Source organism: Mustela nivalis, assembly GCF_964662115.1.
Source record: "Mustela nivalis genome assembly, chromosome: 12".
Taxonomy (NCBI): Eukaryota; Metazoa; Chordata; class Mammalia; order Carnivora; family Mustelidae; genus Mustela; species Mustela nivalis.
In genome coordinates, this window is record NC_139031.1 from 20,874,884 (window position 1) to 20,896,058 (window position 21,175).

At 42.9% G+C, this 21,175-nt stretch overlaps 2 protein-coding genes across 3 annotated transcripts in view; both read left to right on the plus strand.

Annotated features, from left to right (window-relative positions):
- The first annotated feature begins 1,005 nt into the window (after positions 1-1,005).
- Positions 1,006-17,024, plus strand: TSGA13 (testis specific 13). The gene is made up of 8 exons (XM_082694010.1): positions 1,006-1,100; positions 2,225-2,395; positions 5,323-5,401; positions 7,639-7,710; positions 8,770-8,976; positions 13,661-13,800; positions 14,611-14,738; positions 16,638-17,024. The coding sequence occupies exons 2-8, from the start codon at positions 2,373-2,375 to the stop codon at positions 16,802-16,804; spliced, it is 816 nt and encodes a 271-aa protein (XP_082550136.1). The 5' UTR covers positions 1,006-1,100; positions 2,225-2,372; the 3' UTR covers positions 16,805-17,024.
- An 84-nt stretch (positions 17,025-17,108) lies between these two features.
- COPG2 (COPI coat complex subunit gamma 2) overlaps positions 17,109-21,175 on the plus strand; it is a 114,993-nt gene continuing 110,926 nt past the window's right edge. Inside the window, exons 1-3 of one of the 2 annotated variants that reach the window (XM_082694005.1) lie at positions 17,109-17,246; positions 18,414-18,466; positions 19,036-19,116. In XM_082694005.1, the coding sequence (XP_082550131.1) occupies positions 17,210-17,246; positions 18,414-18,466; positions 19,036-19,116 (171 nt within the window). In that variant the 5' untranslated portion in view covers positions 17,109-17,209. The remainder of the gene's footprint in view (positions 17,247-18,413; positions 18,467-19,035; positions 19,117-21,175) is intronic. The other variant, XM_082694006.1, reaches the window with a different exon arrangement.

Consider the following 21,175-nt stretch of genomic DNA (forward strand, 5'->3'; position numbering starts at 1 on the left):
TCTGTATCTTTGGGGTAAATACCCAGGAGTGCATTGGGGTAAATACCCAGGAGTGCAATAGCAGGGTCATAGGGAAGATCTATTTTTAATTTCTTGAGGAATCTCCACACTGTTCTCCAAAGAGGCTGCACTAACTTGTTATGTTTTTGCTTATTTGCTGCCCGTTTCTCAAATGCCCATTTTTGTCTTCTCTTCACATGTTTCACTCGTACTCACCTTTCTAGGCTGAGTTTAGCTGTTAGTCCCAAATGTCCCAGGATTTAGTGTTCTTCCTCTTTGATCTGACAGCATCCCAAACTGATCTCTGATCTGGGCATTGCAATCTGTTGCACTGAACTCTTTTTTTGTCTCTTCCTGGCTAAACTGTGTGGTCCTTGAGGTCAAGGATTATGCCTGATCTGTGTTTGGTTCCCATTGCCTCATATGGTGCTTAACCCATGATAAGCAGTCAGGAAATATACTGAAACAAATACTGATTTTTGAATCTTAATACACAAAACACTGTGGGGGGGGGTACGAATGCATGTAAAATTCACATATCACTTTGAAGATGTTTACTGCCTAGGAGGCAAACAGTATCTGCACAGAAGAAAAATACAGGTAGAACTATAGAATTGCGCGCGTGCATTCGCACACACACACAATGCCCGCGGGCTAGAATTTGGGACTGGATTGATCTGGGAAGTCTTCTCTGAAGAGGACAGACTTCAGTAGTAACATAAAGAGGATTCAAATGAAGAGGTGGAGAGAGCCTTACAAGTATGGGGAATAAGAGAGAAAGATTTCTGTATTTGAGGAATAGGGTAAAAACACTGGCTAAAGTAGAGGTTGATTAAAATATGGTGACAAGGTCAGGGTGTATATAGGGAAGTCATAGGTTGGAAAAACAAATTGGAACAGATGGGAGCAGATCTTGTTTAAGCATGTCTTTGTGCTGCCTCCAACACAGAACACCTCAGCATTCTAGATTGCCGACTCATCACAGATTCTGTGTCTCCTCCAGAATCAAGAAAAGAATAAGGCACTTTGAAAATGGAAAGTTTCAGTGCCAAGGAATCTCCCTTTCCTCAAGGAAATAGGGTTTCCTGATGTCCTTCAAGGTATTGTACATCAGATCTTTCCCTTTCTGTTTCAGATGTGGTTTTTGCGTTTGTGTGATTTTGTTTTTTCCACCCTGGGTTACAGAAGAGTAGCCCAAGATTTGTACCTCCCAGTTTGATGGCTTCTACTTATTGTAGTTTCAATATACACATGAATTGGACTCACTTCCAGTAAGCTAAAGGTGAGAAAGGGGTGAAAAGCTCATTAGTCTATTCCCCTTGAGGGAACGTTCAGATCTCAGTCTAATCATAAACTGCAGACAACTGTCTTTAGGGTTTCTGTCTAGACAATCAAACTCAATATAAACCTTAAACAATTACTTATTGACACTGTCAACACGAACACAAGCTTTCCTCCAAATCCATGGGCTTTATAGTGGCTTGGGCTGATAGGCCTATCAAAGTTCTACTTAATTTCCAAGACCTCCATAATTCGATCCATCCCACTTATATCCACTTTTATGTCTTGCTACTTTGAACAGCAATGACAAACACCTATCAGGTGAGTGACATCACACGCCTTCTCATTGGCCCATAGCTCAAGCTCCACACATCCTTTAGGAAATGTACCTCTAAGCCTCACTGACCTTTTTTCTCTAAAAGGTGGCTTGCACATCATCAACTTTTAGCTTCCATTTTAAATTGTCTATAAAAAAAAAAAATGTAGCAATTCCCTGCCACCCTCTCCCCATACCAACATATACACACACTTTTCCTAGCTTCCCAGACCTGACATATGGGAGCACGGTTGTATTGAAAGGGGAGATAAATGAAAGCATCATTGTTCTCCAATTTGCTCCCACAATTGACCCGTGAGTCAATTTTATTTCAGGTCTTAATATAAGGAAATTTTACTGCTGTCTAAAGGAGTTAGAATGTTATCTTTAAATCATTTGGTTAGCTCTCTCCATTTTTACAGATGAGGAAATCAAGGGCCCAGGAGACATATATTAGCATGCATTTGTCATTCTTATTTCACATTTAGAGGTCACTTCCTCTCCCCATCCCCACCCCTCCCACCCCACCATTTACCACCCAAGTTCTTGAGGACAAAGGTCATCATGTCTTGTGCATTTTCTGCATTCACAACAGCACCTACCAGTCTTCTCTCGTTTCCCACACAGGATCAAGAACGGGGCTGGGCACATGATGTGTCTGAAGGAAGGAATGGATTGAATTGAGCCCCTGCAGAACGTGGACTCTTTGGAGGCACTGAATTTGGTCTCTGGGTATATACTTGCCTTGGACTGGCCCACTGAGTGGTGAAAAGCAATGGACCAAAAGAGATATGCCAAGTGTGTAGTTTTGTTTACCTCACTAAATTATAAATATCGTTTTATACAAACGTGACTTGTAGTCCAGATCTCTTTGAACAGGTCTAGTTCCAGAATAGACTCTCATTAAAAATGTTCTAATTGACCAATTGCTCTCAGGTCTTGGTCTGTGTTTCATGCAGCAACTAGAGTAGCATTAGCAATTGGGACGCCTGGGTGGCTCAGTTGGTTAAGCAGCTGCCTTCGGCTCAGGTCATGAACCCAGCGTCCTCGGATCGAGTCCCACATCGGGCTCCTTGCTCAGCAGTGAGCCTGCTTCTCCCTCTGCCTCTGCCTGCCATTCTGTCTGCCTGTGCTCGCTCTCTCTCCCTCTCTCTCTGAAGAATAAATAAATAAAAAATAAATAAATAAATAAATAAATAAATAAATAAATAAAGTAGCATTCGCAAAAAGAAAGTGCCAGACTATCCTTGGTGACACTGCTGGATTAAAGGAACAGTTCTTCCCATGGCTCTATTAGAGCCTTAAATTGGCCTTAAAAAAGAGCATCTGGGATCCTGTGTTGCCTTTGAAATAATAAAGAAGCATTTTGAGAAGTGCTATAATAAAGATTATAGTGTATTATTATAAGATTGCTTAAGGTAGTAGGACACATCAAAAGTGTTAAGAAGTTAAGTGGGGATGAATTTATTTTGGTTTATTCACAATGTGTCACCTTCTCCACTTGACACTATTTTTAAGACCTCTGGCCCGAGTTAGTGATGAAGTTCGTAGGCAGCAACAGACGGAAGTGATCCATGCTTGGGTGGGACTTGATACTGGATTTGGGATGATTTGTACCATCCTACAGCAGTTGACCTGCCACCTACATACATAGCCTGGCTATTTCTACTTTTCTTAGTTTGGTCCTTGCACTACCACCCTCATTTTTTAGAGGAGCAAGGTGTACTTCAGGTAGACCCAAGCTCCTACTTAATAGAAGCTAGTTTAATACCCAAATAGGAACTATCTCCAAGGAGGAAACAGGCCATTTATTTTAATCATTATCCCAATCTTACTGATGAGCATCTTTCACTATTTTTAGGCACTAAATGGGTTTAGTAGAATTAGTGAGGGATCTAAAATAGTTTCTTACTAAATATTGCAATGTCTGTGTCCCCCTCTTTTCTCCAAAAGGAATTGGTATCTGGGTAGGGGATCAGAAAGTAAGAGAAAGAACAGAGTGTGAGGATATTTGCCATTGATGATTTTTACCACCTTAGTCCTTGATAGAGAAACCTAGCTATGGTTAGGTACAAGATGGGAGCCAGTAATCCAAGCATGGTCATTAAGAATTGAAAATTTGTGCTCATGTCATCAGCACATATACTAAAAATGGAAATACAGAGAAGATTAGCATGGCCCCTGCATAAGGATGACATGAAAATTTGTGAAGTGTTCCATATTAAAAAAAAAAAAAAGGAATTGGAAATTTGGTTGTGAACTCCCACTAATAATATGCCTTCTCATGGAATCAGTTACTGACAAAGGTACAGTCATTTCCCTCCAGAGAAGAGTAGGCAGGTAGGGGCGCCTGGGTGGCTCAGTGGGTTGAGCTGCTGCCTTTGGCTCCGGTCATGATCTCAGGGTCCTGGGATTGAGTCCCACATCGGGCTCCTTGCTCAGCAGGGAGCCTGCTTCCCTCTCTCTCTCTCTGCCTGCCTCTCTGACTACTTGTGATTTCTCTCTGTCAAATAAATAAATAAGATCTTTAAAAAAAAAAAAGGAAGAGTAGGCGGGTAGGCATTCAAAACAGTAGGTGGTCTTTAAGGGTATTAGGAAAGTCTAGTTGCCCAAAAGAATGTCCTTAAGAAGTCCACCCAGAGCACTTCCTTAAGTTATCTAAAATCACTACTTTAGAAGAATTCAACTTACCAGGTATCATCATGTCTCCAAGAGGTCCCACTTGCTTAATTCTTCAAACCGAAGTTTTGTTTTCTCCCAGCATGCAGGCTGGATAAAAAATCCTATTCTTTACTATACATATATATTCAATTAGTAATCACCCAAATTGGGCTCTTCTTTTTTATTTTTTATTTTTTATTTCTTTTCAGTGTAACATTATTCATTGTTTTTGCACCACACCCAGTGCTCCATGCAATATGTGCCCTCCCTAATACACACCACCTAGTTCGCCCAACCTCCCACCCCCGCCCCTTCAAAACCCTCAGATTGTTTTTCAGAGTCCATAGTATCTCATGGTTCACCTCCCCTTCCAATTTCCCTCAACTCCCTTCTCCTCTCCATCTCCCCATGTCTTCCATGTTATTTGTTATGCTCCACAAATAAATGAAACCATCTGATAATTGACTCTCTCTGCTTGACTTATTTCATTCAGCATACTCTCTTCCAGTCCCATCCATGTTGCTAGAAAAGTTGGGTATTCATCTTTTCTGATGGAGGCATAATACTCCATAATGTATATAGACCACATCTTCCTTATCCATTCATCCATTGAAGGGCATCCTGGTTCATTCCTCAGTTTGGCAACCGTGGCCATTGCTGCTATAAACATTGGAGTACAGATGGCTCTTCTTTTCACTACATCTGTATCTTTGGGGTAAATACCCAGTAGTGCAATTTCAAGGTCATAGGGAAGATCTATTTTTAATTTCTTGAGGAATCTCCACACTGTTCTCCAAAGTGGCTGCACCAACTTGCTTTCCCACCAACAGTGTAAGAGGGTTCCCCTTTCTCCACATCCTCTCCAACACATGTTGTTTCCTGTCTTGCTAATTCTGGCTATTCTAACTGGTGTAAGGTGGTATCTCAATGTGGTTTTAATTTGAATCTTCAAATTGGGCTCTTCTAAGTCAGGCTCCCAAACTCTGTCGACGGAGATTGAGAATGGGCCAAAGACCAGGCCTCAGAGTAAGAAAATATAATCAGATATTCTGCTTCTTTTTCAGGTTTCAACAACACAAATCAAGCCTTCCAAGAACCATCTCAGTTAAACTTGAGAAAGCAACAGTGGTTGATAATGATGAGGTAAGAAGGAGCATTAGAGGAAAGAGAGTACTTTATAAGTTGGGTTCACAAACTTACTGTTGAAAAGGAAAAAGGGGTTAATATTTATATAGAGAGCAAGGTTAATTTATCCTGATTTTATGAAAGGGAAAGAGAGATTTAGAAAAGAGACAGGGACATATCAGCAACTAATCAGGGCTAGAAGCCAGGGACCATAATCCTATTTTAGAAACCCAACTTGGCGGGGCACCTGGGTGGCTCAGTGGGTTAAAGCCTTTGCCTTTGGCTCAGGTCATGATCCCAGAGTCCTGGGATTGAGCCCCACATTGGGTTCTCTGCTCAGTGGGGAGCCTGCTTCCCCCTCTCTGTCTACTTGTGATCTCTGTCTATCAAATAAATAAATAAAATCTTCAAAAAAAAAAAAAAAAAGAAAGAAAGAAAGAAATTAACCCAACTTGGCTAGACTTTATGGCCACCTCTTGCTGCAAAACCCCATTGGGTAGCTCAGTTGCTTCCCAAGATTTCTTCATATGCAAGTGAATTTTCCAGGCCAATTTTATTTTACCAGCCAGGATGGTGTAATTCAACATAAAACCAAAAACATATTCCACTTAGGACACTGTTGTGGGCTTGGTCAACCACTGTAGACTAATTTGGAAACATTTAAGAGTAAAAGCATTTTCCTCAGAGACTTTCTCTCCCCTAAAATTAAAAAAAAAAAAAAAAAAAAAACAAAAAAAAAAAAACCTATTGGGGCACCTGGATAGCTCAGTAAGTTAAGTGTCTGACTCTGGATTTTTGTCTCATGGTCATGAGATTGAGCCCTGTGTGGGCCTCCATGATATGTGTGGAGCCTGCTGAAGATTCTCTGTCTCTCCCTCTCCCTGTGCTCCTCCCCACCCTTCCCCTCTCAAAACAACAACAAAAAACAAAAACAAAAACACAACACACACACACACACACACAAACCCTACAAAAGAAAAATTTTCACATAGTTCTCTCAAAATTTTTCTGAGACTTCTATGATTCTAAATATATATATCATATCTGTGAAGCAGATTGTTTATAATGTATCTTTGCTTTGAACAAAGAGACTTCAGTTTTCCAAAAGGGTAATAAAATGAAATCTTTGCATCTTTGGATTTATTTCTTCCCATTGTTCCTCATGGAATGCATGGCGTGGCTCTGATAGTCTTCCTGGTCTCTCGCCCCCACAGCCCCAGGTCATTGCCAGTCCCTGGCATTTTCCTCCAGGAGCACAACACCTCCCCTCATGGCAATGTTCTGCCCCATCCTTATTTCTTCCCTCTTTTCCATTCACGTTCATGCTTTCCTCACCTTTCAGCACATGTTCCCTTTCCTCTGCACCCCATCTTACCATATCACCCCCTTGGGGGCATGGCAATCTTTGGAAATGCTAATCCAAATACAGGATTGTGCCCGCTCCTCTTTTTTTTGATTTCTGATTATTCTAAGCCCAAAGTAACTCAGAGCTTTTCTCTCCTCGTGCCCTCATGCCTTTGACTCATCTCTAGGTGACCTACGGCTGAACTAGAGGCCAGGCAGGGTCAGTGAAGGAGAGGCGGGAGGCCCAGCAACTGTACAACCAAGACATGACACTCTACCAGTCTGCCAATCACCAGCACGTCCACCAGCGGAAAAATGCCAAGTGGTAGACAGGAATATTACTGGCATTCAGTTATTTTTTTGGCAACATTTCCAAAAGAATCACATACTATAGGGAAAAAAAAAAAAAAAGCAAAATGCACCATTGTTTCTCCCTTCCTCCGTGTGTCTGCTTCCATCTTGGCAGGCAGTGGTCCCTGGGGCTCCCTTCCACTACAACCCTGAAGTGATTACCCTTTTATAACTTGCTTTTCTCCCTAGAGGGTGTCCTCTGTGTTGATTTTTACCTGATTTCCTATAGAAATGGAAAGGGCAGAAGGAAGAGTTGTGATGCCTTGGAGTGGTTTGTCTCATCTGAACTTTGATGCTGCCCTTACCTACTTCCCCCTCACAGCTTTACCTGACGTCCATAAAGTGGGTCCACATGTCCACGGACAAGCTTTCCTGTGGGGGATGCTTCAGAACATAGCTCTCCTTGCTGTGGCCTGTATTCCAGAATTCCGGGGTACAAATCCTGAAGCACATGTTCTCCTCGCTTAATTCATACGAGAGACCAGTTTTTAGTTAGATGCAGGTGAGTATTGTTTAGGTTCTGTGCAACTTGAAACCGCTGTTTCAATTATTGTCTCTAGATTTGTGATCCCGTTGGGCCATCAAAATTTGTTCTGAAGAATCTTCAGCTTTACACAGTCCATCCAAATTTGGTAAGTGATAAAGGATTCACTGCCCCCCCCCCCACAACAACCCTTTAACAGTAAAGTCTAGGCATGGTGCCACCAGCTTCTATGACTGCACAGTCTCCTGGCACAGGGAAGCAGACCTGTCTTAGGACGCTATGCTGAGTATATGGTGATGGTGAGGGACCAGGGAGGACCTGGGAAGAGGGTGGTCCCTGCAGCCGATTTTTTTTTTTTCAGATTGCACAAGCATGCACGTGCACATGTAGGGTGGGAGTGGAGTGGCAGAGGGAAAGGGAGAGAGAGAATCCCAAGCAATCTCCCTACCTAGCATGGAGCTCAATACAGGGCTCAATCTCATGACCTGAGATCATTGAGATCATGACCCAAGTCAAACTCAAGTGTCAGAGACCCAACCAACTGAGCCACCCAGGTGCCCAGCAGCTGATTTATCTTTAAGTTGAGAAAACCTATTTCTAATCAGGAGGTATTTGATTCTTTCCCTCTCCAGTCCTCTGCCTCCTCCCTACAGACAGAAAAGCAAATTTTGTGGGACAGCCCCTTCTCCCACCACATCTTAAATGACATGCTTTCTTTTGTAACTGCTTTTCCTTTATAAGGTTGTGCTTGTGGAGAAATGTTGGTGTGTGGGAAGACGCAGGAGGGGGCTGTGTTGGTCTCCCTGAACAAGGAAGGAGCTTTGGTGTATGGCAATTTCTCCATTTGCCTCGGAGAGAGTTGTAGAAAAGACCATTTAGGTTTAACATGGAAGCTTATCGTTTGCCCCACTGGGTTCAGCCAGATGTGACACTTTTTCAGGAGAACTAAATCGTCTCACTCCGTTTATGTGGAAACTTTTCCAATTCACTTCCTCATCCCTTAGACTATTTGTGGGGGGCTGCTCTGAGGGCAGAGAGGGCCGGGTAGCTTCAGATATTTTCTGTAAAACGCATTTCAGAGCAGATTTGCCCCACCCATGTGCAGCCTCTGTCCCTCCCCCACAGAGGCAGAAGACTAGCCAGTTGATTGGTGAATCTTCTCTTGATCGAATCCCTTTGTCTCTCTGGAAACCTCTGTGTCACTCAGGCGAAGTACTATGAGCCTTTGAAGCCCACTGCCGTGCAGAAATTCCTGGCTCGAAATGAGAAAATCAGAAGCTTCATGTTGAAAGTAGCGGAGTATGACCAGGATAAGACCTTACTGATTATGACCAACAACCCACTTCCCTGCCCAATTGACCAAGAAGGAAAAGACATGGCCCCAAAATACTTCTCCAAGGAGTTGCTGCTCAAGGTAATGGCACCTGGAGAAGCATCCTGGCACCTTGAGGAAGGACCCCCAGGAACTGGGAGCTAGCTTGAAGAAGGGAGTTAAATTAACATGGAAGATGGCACTCAGGAGCCAGCTTCTTCCTTCTTATTCCTTGCTATGTCACACACACACACACACACACACACAAACACGCACGCGCGCGTGCGCGCGCGCGCCTGGAGAGCCTAGGAAAGACTCAGAACTACACGAGCTTGTGTCACTGTGCAACGTCATTGCATGGTCCTAATTAGAAATTGTTCCTCCTTGGCCTAAGACATTTAGTTTGTAATTAACCAAAGGTAAAACAGTCATTGGCTTTCCAGTTGAGTATAAAGCAGTAAAGGATAAATCAGGAAATGACGAATAAGGAACAGAAATAACTAAATGGGAAATGGGTAGAGGGTTATGCTTTACACCCATTGCTTTCAGGTGTCAGAAGAAATGGAGAGGAACGGGGCGGAGAATTCACTATCATGGCAGCCAGACATTTGGGACTCTGTTCGACACTACAGAAGTTCATGCTCAATCCAGTAAACAATTGTTCAACATAAACAAAACAAAGAACTAAAATATAAAGATGCTTTCAGAATATATTCTATCTGGAAGGAACTTGGAGCCTAGTAGGAGACACTGATCAATACATGAGAAATATAAAAGTTATTATTAATACACCAGGATATATGGATAATAGAATATGCGAAATATAGCACTAATGTAGAGTAGAGCTCTGTGTCTTTGTTGGGGGGAAGGGAGTAATCAGGGAGGTTTTACAGAGGAGGTGCCCCCTGACCAAAGAAGGGGAGAATATCCCCGTCAGAAGGAAAGGCAGAGGCATGAAGACCCGAGAAAGTGAGGTGCATTTACGGAGATGGGAAAGAGTCCATGGGGGGACATAAAAGGTATAATCAAATTGGCACTTTAGAAAGACTGTGTTTGGAGGTTGAGAGAAAGATGTGTTCACTGTGGAAGGGATACAAATCAGATCAGTTGTGATGTTACTACAACAGTCAAGGTGAGAGTTGCTGAAGAATTGAACTAAATCAATAGCAGAGGAAGTGAAGAAAATGAATTTAAAAGATATGTAGGAATCAGGATCTAAAAAAAGATCTTGAAATCCTTGAGAGCAGAACTAATACAACAAGAAGAAATTGAATGAAGTAAGTGAAAGTGCAAACAAAAGAAGCTAATTATCACAGAAATTACCCAAGACAGACCCTTGTGATACAATGTGGTGAATTTGAGGTTTGTGTTTCCTTAGTTCCCGGATGAATGGCAGTAAAAGCTTCCTCTCCAAATGGAGGGTAAATTGCCAATATGCAATGATACATGCCGAACGTGAGTTTGTTAATGAATTCATTGCCTATGGTGTCTTGGGGTTCAGAATTTGTGTCCTTTTTTTTTTTTTTTTTTTAAGATTTCTATTTGTTGATTTGACAGACAGAGATCACAAGTAGACAGAGAGGCAGGCAGAGAGAGAGAGAGAGGAGGAAGCAGACTCCCTGCTGAGCAGAGAGCCCGATGTGGGACTCGATCCCAGGACCCTGAGATCATGACCTGAGCCGAAGGCAGCGACTTAACCCACTGAGCCACCCAGGCGCCCAGAATTTGTGTCCTTTGAGCATCAACTCAGTGGTGCATTCTCAGTGCTTGTGGGTAATGTACACCGAGAGAGGAACGCATGCCGGCCCAGGATTGTCCTACTCCAGGTAGAAAAGGAACTATAAGACTATCGTGTAGCTCCAAGTAAGAAGAGCTTCCTGCCAACAGTTGGCACTTTCTGAGCCTTCCAGATCACATGCAGGACCTGTTCATATCCATGGGCAAATTATGCTACAGAGTTAAGGCACTGATTGTCAAGGACTGAATCCATGGTAATTCCTCAGGCTCTCTGGAACAAGTCCAAGAAAAAGGCCAATATCTAGAATGCTTCTTTCATATTCATGCTGCAACATCCCTTTCCCTTGTTAGACAAATGTGACAGCCTTTAGCGAGCCTAAGATCATATAAGCATTCTTTTGCTATGCCTAGGCACGTGTATAAGAAAAGGGTGAGTTCCAGCAGGCAAATCGAAGAATGGAGCAGGCAGGTCTGTCACAAGGATGGCTTTCCTCACAGCCCCTTCTAAGTGAAATGGCCCTACCACCATTCATGAAGAGAAGGATGCCCTTGTACAGCTAGCTGGGACCTGAGAAGGACCCAGACCCAGTGAAACACAATTCATAAGCTGATTGGTGGTGCAGAGTGGTATCCCCAAGTGAAAACAAACAACCACCCCAAGACCAACAATCAAACCAACACCAAAGCCCACCAACCTATCAACAACCAAAAATCCCTCAGACTGTCAGATTCCTGCTTCCAGGCATCTGAGTTGGGGAAGGGGAAGATGAAGGCAGTGGGAATGAAAAGCTGAAAGGATAGGTAGAGAGAGGCCACTAAAGAAAAAAAAAAAGTCAAACCAGGACGAAGAGGGGTGTGTGGGACCATGAAAGTAGAGGAGGGACAGGACAAAGTTCTAGGGAAATAGAAATGAGTAAGTGGAAGCTACAAGGAGAAGAAGGATACAAAATAAAGGCAGGGAGCGAACATGGTAGAGAGAGAAGGAAGCAGACAGGAAGAAAGTAGGAGACAAGCTAATGACGGGGCAGAGATGAGATACACCAACTCATGCTGTGGTTGTGCTTAGCGAGTGCCGGCCTGGATTCCAAATACTTTTCCTCTCCTGTTTTTCTGGCATGAGGTCCAGTTCTGGTAATGATTCTGTTCTTTTTGTGGCCAGATTGTTAGCTAAGTCTTAGATCCTAGGCCCATCAGCTCTTAGAGTAAAACCTCTATTTGTTAAGGTAACTTAGAAGTTCTTCAAAACTGGAAGAGCTTAAAGAGGAGGAGTACAGAATTTAAAAGACATGGTTCAACAGGAACTGTTTTTTTTTTTTAAGAGGCTTTAAAATTCTGGGGGAAGCAGCTCAGCGTGTATCATTTAATCAGTCTGGTCATTCATTTATTCTTTCATTGACTTGGCAAGTGTTTATTGAGCACCTACTCTGTGCCGGGCACTGTTATGTGCAGTAGGGGTGAGTACACCAAAGTCTGGTTGAGTGAAGTTTAATTCCAGGGAGGCAGACAGACCAGAAGCAAGTCAACAATCACACAGATACTGTGGAATGTGCTAGGTACCATGACAAAGCAGGATAAGGGGATGGAGCACGATGGGTGTGAGGGGCAATTCTAGATAGTGTAGTTAGACGAGACTCTCAGAAGAGGTGATGGCATTGGAATAGAGACTTTAGCAGGGTGATGGGATGTGTCCTGCTGTTACTAGCATGTTGTTTTCATTTCAGATTGCCACACATTAGGAAGAATCTAAACAGTAGCTTTCTCAAGTGAGTTACAGGAAAAATCAGGAGAATAGAGAGCCGAAAGCCAGATCACATGAAAAAAAGTTCAAAATAGGGGCAATGTTGAGCCTAAGAGAGGAGAAGGAGCTTAGGAGGAATGTGATGGATCTCTTCAAATTCTTTAAGGACCCTGCAGAAGAGACTCTAGATTTGTTCTGTTTGGGCTACACGGTAGAAGGTTGGGGGGGGGGGCGGCAGCCAACAGCTGAGCAGAGAGGAAATGGGTTGAGTCTTTTGGTACAGGAAGATTGACCACTTGATAGATACTGTAGAGGGGATAAGAGGGTCAGATGAATGGTTAGACTGGATGACCTTTAAGATCTTTTCTTAAAGTCTTTGATTCTATGACCTTTAGTAACGGTGAAATGATTACCTCACAAAACATCCTATTTCATGACCTTTTCACTGCAGACAGAGAATGAAATGTGAATGAGGCAGTCATCTTTGAGAAAGGAAGGTAGAGTCCTATGGATTTCTTTCCCAATGTATTACCAAATGCTTGGTTTCCTAAGTGATTTACTAATTGAATCCTTCTCAAAACTGGGTAAGGTCCTCTGCCATTCAGTTCCAAGGGCCACTGGGCAAGTCCAGCCAATGACTCAAGACCCTGATCAAGCTTTGGACGTGTCATCTGTCAACAAAACAAATGGGTACAGTAGTTTCCACCCCCACCTCTTATCTATAGTCTCTGTGGTTTCAGTTATCCACAGTCAACCTGGGGCCAGAAGCAGCTCTTCCTCCTTCAGCAGTAGCCTAACGCTAAGTCACCATGCCTATGTCATTCACCTCCCTGGATCTCATCATGTAGGCACATGTTATCATCTCACATCATCACAAGAAGGAAAGGGGTCAGTGTAGTATATTATTTTGAGTGAGGAAGAGACCCCATTTACCTAACTTTTAATACAATATCATTATCCTATTTTATTGGTTATTGTTAGTAATCTCTTACTGTGCCTAATTTAGAAGTTAAACTTTATCATAGGTATGTACATATAGGAAAAAGTATAGTGTGTCTGGAGAGCTCGGTACTATTTATGATTTCAGACATCCCCTGGGGGTGTTAGAATGTATCTTCTGTGGACAAGAGGGGGCTCCTGTAGTAGCCCACTCAGGGAACTGCCTCTTTTTCTTTTGGTTTCAGTCCCCACTTCTCTCTCTGGCAGGTTTTTTGCATCATTTTAGAGAAATTAAAGCTGAGTCCAGGAAATCAGTCCAGTCTCAAGGGCTCAGCTTACTCCATCACTTAACTTTTCTTTCCTCTGCTGCAGGAAGGTCATCGGCCCAAGCCCGCTGAGAACTTCTGCCTACCCTTGATGTCTCAGGAAAAAAAGTTACGATCTGGACTAAAACCAACCTTTCCTGTGACCCTGTCGGAGGATCCTACATCCAAGCGAGAACAGTGGTTTAGGTGTAGTCCCAGCTCTTGTACTCATTTTCTTCCCTATCATTTCCTTATTCATGTTACTATCTTTTTTCATTACAATTTAACGAAAGCTTTTCGATTGTAGGAAATACATAGAACTGCATAATAAGACAGCTTTCCTACATGACCCCCAACCTCATTTATTTCCTAATGAAAAGAGACAGTAATGCAAAACTAAGGTTTTTCACTGAGAATGATTTTCAAGAGTGAAAAGAAGTACTCAAAGATCTGTGAGAGGAAACAGGACAGTATTTTCCCCCAGTGCATGTAAAGAGCTGTGGCTTAGGAACAATATGCTAGGAGATTTCATTTGAAACCAGGTACAGGAGCAACCCACATTTAATTTGGGGAGGAGAGAAGATCCTTTGTTTTATTTTTACTTTTTAAATATTTTAAATTTTCATTTTAAAAAGATTTTATTGATTTATTTGACAGAGAGAGCCAGAGAGCCCAAGTGGGGTCGGGTGGGGAATGGCAGAAGGAGAGGGAGAAGCAGGCTCCCCGCTGAGCAGAGAGCCCAACAGGGGGCTGGATCCCAGGACCCTGGGATCATGACCTGAGCCTAAGGCTTAACTGACTGAGCCACCCAGGCAACCAAGAAGAGATTTTAGAGTTCCTTCACAGATTTACAATGCTGGGTTCTAGAAGTATCCCTCCTGTTGAGCAATACTCCCACTCCATACCAATGAGCATTCTCTAGTGACTGTCCTTTCTTCTCTCCCAGAATTGGAATGTAGTGAGTGCTTCCATTAATGCCCTGCCCTAGGATCTATTAAATGAGCTTTCTTTCTTAAGGTTTTCCACCGACAATGATTTCAAGAGCGAAGGGAAGTATTTAAAGGTCTATGCTTTGAGGAAACAGAAACAAATGTATCCCCAGCTCAACTTTTCTTCAGTCTGTAAAAGAGATATGAGGAAAAATGGTAAGCTTCTTTCTTTTAAAGCAAAGGTTTATAGATCTGAGATGTGGGCAGGAGGCACAACCTTTTGGGGACAAGAGATAAGGGCAAATCAACCTCTCTCATGGAAGTTCTGGAAACTATTTTTCCTTGATGCTAAGAATTGTTAAGAGGCCTGAGTGATACTAGGCTTTGGACCCTGTTAAAACCTCAAATTTCTTTTTTTTTTTTTAAACTCTCAAATTTCAAGAAAGCTCTAGCCTAGTGTTTCCCAAACTACATCGCCTACCACTTTGATAGTTTTATCCATATTGGTATATTATTTGCCCTGTTACTTGGTGTTTTTCTTTAAAAGTTTTTTTTTTTTGTTCCTTTCTTAATACTGTATCATACGATATAATAGTTACATTTTTTCCCAATATAAATTTAGTCAAATTTATAATAATTAAAATTTAAAATATTTATCTATGTATCATCTAAAACCACCTTGTATTTTGCACATCAGACTTTGTGGAAAACTATTCTAGAAGGACCAAAGGATAAGTCTGAGGTTCATGAGTTTCTTTGGGGTCGAGGCGTACACGGCGTAGAAGGGGTTTTTGATAAGGTTTTACAGAAGAGAATGCAATGAAAATGCTCCTTACACATTATTATTCATTTAACATTTATGGGGCGACTGTAAGTGTTGAACACTTACCAAGCTCCAAGACTGTTTTTCCCCCCAGTTCTATAATAATAAGTAGGGATGTTTATTTCCTTCAAGGGAAATTCCACCCCTCCACCAAGGTAAGGTTTGAGCTTTATAAGCAAGGTATGATGAACATAACAGTTAATAGCACATTAAGTAAAGGTGGAGTTACATCTTAAATGATACTGTACGTAGGATATCAGCAGTTTGGTTTAAGTCAATACTGGGAGAAATAATTTCTCTGGAATCTAGAATCTAATCTAGATTAGAATTTCTCTTTCTCAAGGGCATGAATCTTTAAGATTCTATCCAATTTACATTTCTAAATAGAACACATAATATCTCTGTCTATAGCAACTAGTAGATCTCTGGTGACTTTACCGTTTCCCCTAAGAAAAGTGAGTACCCTACTCCCTTATGTATCCAAAGGGCCCCTTGTGATGCTTTCCCTAAACAAAGACAATGGGGGCTATGAAGTTGAAACAATGTCTCCACTTCAAGCAAAAGAGACTGCTAGCCAACCCTCCTTCTGCCAATAGTCAGTCTCCTTCCCAGTTTGCAGGGCATCTAAATAAAGAAAGATTAGGTAGAAAATGGTTTGGATGGGGGCCATAATTGGTTGGGAAGTGATTAGGAGGCCATCCAAGAGACAGATGATAGGAACCGAATTAAGGTGATAGCAGTAGGAATAAGGAAACAGATTCACGGGGTATTTACAAGACATAACACATCAAAGAAGTGCGGAGGGATGGAAGCAAGAAGAGCCCAGATTGGAAACTTCCAAGAACAGGCAGAGGTTGAAAGAGAATCTGGATAAAGTGAGGACCCTGAAGCCAAAGGCAGAAACAGTTTCTTAGGTACACGCTCAGACAGGAAAACGGAACACCACCTACATTTTAGGAAAAGGCTAAGAGGAATATGAATGAATGTACCAGTGAGTACACCCTATTGAGTTGTCTAAGTGTTCATAGGGTTGCAGGTGGGATCATTTGAAAGGGGTGGGATGAAACAGGGAAGTCTCCAAACTGCAGTATTTTAAACAGGGTTTTGATGAAGGGAAGGAATCCACCACTACAAAGAAGGTTGGGCATGGTAGTCCATGGTCTAAAATTTACCCTCTTGCTAGGAGTAAAGTTTCCTGGTCTCTCCAAGCGGGTCTCCTTCCTGCCTCACATTGAGTGTCCTAAATCTTCTGGAAATCCACATTCACCAAGGCGCCCTGTGCTTTGTTGCAGTTGCAAAGTCAGGGAACGACCCGCCGACTTCCAAGATGATTTGGGAACCACTAACCCTTTCTTCGCTCCTGGAAGAGAAACCCATCAGAACTGTGCCAGGGGGGAGCATGTTCCGCAATGGAAGGGCCCAGCAGTGGGTAATCAAAAACGCCACTGTCGTCAAGTGAAAACAAACCCTCCGGGCCTCCCGCCTCGGTCTCCAGAGACTAAGGGGACTGCAGAAGTCACCTCCCAGGGCGTGCCAACCTAATAAAGTCGCATTCTGCCCGCTCTGGGCCAGGGCCACCCCCCAGCTCCAACCTGTCGCTGCAGGGGCCCGGACGCAGCCCAGGGGCCCCAGCCCCTGGCCCCGCCTCCGCCCAGCTGGGGGAGGAGGAGAGGGCGTGGCCGCGTCCCCAGGGGACCAGAGCAGCCGCGACAGCCGGGGGAGGGCGGGCCTTCTCCCCGAGTGACGGGACGGCGACCCAACCGGCGCCAGAGCACGGGGCCGGCCTTCCTGCAGTCTCTTCCGCTCGCCGGCTGCGGCGCCTGGGACGGTTGCGGTGGGTCTGGGCGCTGGGAAGTCGTCCAAGATGATTAAAAAATTCGACAAGAAGGACGAGGAGTCTGGTACGCGCTGGGCTTCTGACGCCCACCCTCAGCCGCTGGGGCCCCTTCCCCGCCCGCCGACACCTGCTCTCGGGGGCCGCGGACCCGAAGGCGTGGGCGCCGGTGTGCCAGGGGGCCGGAGTTGGAGCCCGCCCCTCCCTCCGCCCGGCTCCGCTCTGCCGCAGCCTGGGGCCTGCCCCTAGCCCCTCCCCCGGGCGCCGGAGCCTCCCCTCGGGTCGCGCGCTCCCGCCCCGCGCCCGCGCGCCGGGTCCGGCGGCTCGGCGGCCCCGCCCCCCGCTCCCGCCCCCTCCCCAGGGCGCAGCCCCTCGGAGCCGCCTCTGCCGCGCTCGCGGGGGGGGGTGGGCTGTCCGCGGAGGAGGCGGGCCCGCGGCGCGTGGCCGAGGGAGTGGGTGCGCGCGTGTGAGAGCGGGGGGCGCTGGTCGTGGTAGGCCCGTAGCGGGTCTGGGCTCGACGGGACAGTGTGTGTACGTGTGTGTACGAACTTGGAAGTGCCTTGTACCTTCCAGTCTTCCGCCCCCCAGGGGGTTCAGACTGTCCCGTGGTACATAGGTTATTTAATGCTGAGGCATCCAGAAGTGAGTTCGTTCTTGATACCCGTCCTTGGTCCAGAGCAAAAGGGGAAGATACCAAGCCACCTGAAAACAACCCCCTCCAAACTCCCAAACCAAAACCCCCCAGTGTTTGGTGCTGCTCTCCCATGGTGTGGTCGAGATTTGGTTTTAGGAAATCTCCATGGCCTCTTCCAGCTTGATATGATAGGGTTCTTTACTAAACTCTTTTTTGCCTCGCAGTAATTATTGGAAACCTGTAAGATAGTGCTTGCCTTTGGGGAGATCCAAAGGGCCCAGCCACCATCTCATCCATCTTAGCTGTGTGCCCGTGACATACACTTGTCACATTCATGTGAAAAGAGGACAGGGGAAGAGGGCACTCATTTTGGGCAGGGATCCTGCAAAAGAGAAGTACAATATCTCCAATGGCTAGCAAAGACACCTAGTCCCAGAATCGGAATGATTTTATTCAATTTGTATGTGTATTTGTAAGGATTCTCACTTTGATATCCAAGTGGTCACTCCACTTAGGTGAGCTATCCCAAGCATTCAATAACCTGTAGACATAAATTTGTCTAGGGCAGCTCTTAAAGACATTTTTTTGTTTATAACATAGGTAGTGGCTCCAATCCTTTTCGGCATCTGGAGAAGAGTGCTGTCTTACAGGAGGTATGATTTGGAAGTATTCTGTGTTCTTTCTTTTCTATTCCATTTTAGAATGGTGGTCAGAGAGCCCCTGGAATAGGATGACCCAAAATAAGAATTGAGGAATGCAATAATGTTTTTGGAGAATACAGACATGAGGGAGAAAAAAGATGGTTACTTATCCTCAGAGGGTCTAGAGCTTATGGAAATGCAAAAACATGTAGACTCTCCCGCATGTTGATAATTTTAAATAAAATGCCAAAGAGGTGTATAGTACAAGGTTACTGAAGGAAGTTGCAGACATTAAACTAATTGTATTCAAATGCTGTGAGTAAATACTGTGATTCTTACTTAACACATAAAGCGCATACAGTTGAAGTACTAGGTCTAAGGGAAAGAGTGTGGAATAGAAAGTCAAGACCATGTGTAATAATGTATCATATACTGTGATAAATTGATAACTGTAAGCAATTAACATTATTTGGATATTGTGATCAAAATATATAGTTTATTTGATTAAAATTGATTTTTTGTAATCTGTGATAGAAATGATAGAAAATATACTATGTATAACAATTTTTTTTGTCCCACAGGCTCGTATATTCAATGAAACACCCATCAATCCAAGAAGATGTTTGCATATTCTTACAAAGATTCTTTACTTACTGAACCAGGTAAACTGTTTTGATTTGCCTTAGATTTGCTTCCTGGAATAGAAATACATAACATGCAGTGAAATGCTTTCCGGAAAATATAGTTTGTTTGTTTTTTTTTTTAAATTCACTTACTTTAAAAATATACAGTGTTTGATTCAGGTAAAGATATGTAAAGGTTATATGACAAGGATTATGACACATACTTCTGTTTTATTCATGAGGTACTAGATCAGCTAAATGCATAGTAGGTCCTCAATCTTGATTTGAATTTAACAGGTTTTAGTTGATGTTAAAATATGTTGTTTAGATTTGTTCAGAGGTCTCATGTCCCTCCAAAAATACAGTACAAAATTTTAAATTCCAGTTAGATAGTTTACTTTTTTTGGAGGGGGAAGAGTATAGTGGTGATTTTTTTTTCCCAAGCTTTGATTTTCATATTTAGGGTTTATACGTATTATCCCTACTGTACCATGGCAAGCGATATGATTCTGCGCTTAACCATTCTGTGCCTTAGTGTCCTTTTCTATAAATGGGGATTATGATAATGCCTGTTTTCTAAAGTTGTAATGATTCAATGAGATAATGAATGGAAAGCACTGAGAACAATCCTGGACATGCACATTCAGGAATAGTTTTCATTCAGTCATTCAGCAAATATTTATAATACACCTGTTGATTCCTCTGTGCTGTTTGAGGCACTGGGGACATAGCAGACAAAACCAATAAAAGTATTTGCCCTGATAGAGCATGGATTCTGTTTGCTGTTATTGCTATTAATTTTTTCTTGTGTTTTTGTTTGTTTCTTTGTTTTGCTTCAGACCAAAAATTCTCATGAAATGTCTAGGACCTTAGAAAATGTGATTTTGTTTCTTAGATTCACACACTCACACATGCACACACAAATATACACTTATATATACTTCAGGTGGCTTACATATAGTGTTCAGAAGACCATGGTTTCCAATTTGAATTCCATGAGGATATCAGATTTTTACTGTATTTCATTACTGAAGACACGATGAAGGTTTGTCCTTTGCAAGTGGAGACTGAGCAACAAGTACTTACTTTGACATAAAATATCATCTTGTACCAACATCATATTCTTCTGTGGTAGCATATTAGAAGCATTTAGGACAAAGTCAGTTTGATTTAATTTTTCATAACACACATTGAGCTCAGGTTGGCTAAATCCATTGTATAAGCAGAGTTTTGAGTAGTTGAAGGCAGTGCAGAGTAACACACACTTTTATATTGACCAGTACCTCTTTGATGGAAAACTCATGTTGAAACACTTCATTATCTTGATAAGAAAATTACCAGTGTAATCTGATAAATAAACACAGTCAACTACAGAAACAGGTTTGGGAACCTTAGTTTTATCTTTGGCCTAGTTCTTGGTTTTGCTTTTTGGAAACATACTTTAAAATTCCTACCACAGCTGATCTATCTACTCATATATTCTGAATTTCAAGCCCAAAAGTAGGGACTTAGGGTTTACTGAGCTTACTGAAAAGTGCCTGGACTTCCATATGTTCACTAAGTATTTACGGAGGAAAGGGAGGGAAGTCTCTGACTGATGAGCATGTTGGGTCCTCTGATTTAAGAACTGTGAATTCTTTTACTCGGTGTTTCAAACTCAACTTTTAAAGTTTTTCACCAAAATTTGTTTATTCTTATACCCATAAGAATAAACCCAAATAGATCGAGAACTAGTTATATTCCGAGCGAGATCTGAAGGCCTGAAAAGTGATTGAGGCTAATGCATTATGAGGATTGCTTTTAATGAAATTGGTTATTCAAATGTTAATGTCTCAGGTGGTCTCTAAGACTGTGAGTGAAATAAGTTATCTCACATCTTGCTACTTAAAAACATGCCATTCTCAGACTCAGCAGCATTTGCATCACCAGCAGCCCGTTAGAAATGCAAAATTTCAACCTTCACCCAGGGCTGTTAAAGCCGATTCTGCATTTTGGAAAGATCCTCAGATGATTTATTAAGCATATTAAAGTTCCGATCCAAAGCATCATCCAAAGCCTGATTTATATAACTAATCTAGTTCCTGCCTTTTTGGTTGGT

Bases quoted from the DNA above. Each gene is read 5' to 3' on its own strand.
- TSGA13 (XM_082694010.1), top strand. From the start codon at position 2,373: ATGGACCAAAAGAGATATGCCAA. The intron at 5,402-7,638 runs GTAAGAAGGAGC...TATTGTCTCTAG, and splicing joins CAGTGGTTGATAATGATGAG to ATTTGTGATCCCGTTGGGCC. The intron at 14,739-16,637 runs GTAAGCTTCTTT...GCTTTGTTGCAG, and splicing joins AAGAGATATGAGGAAAAATG to TTGCAAAGTCAGGGAACGAC.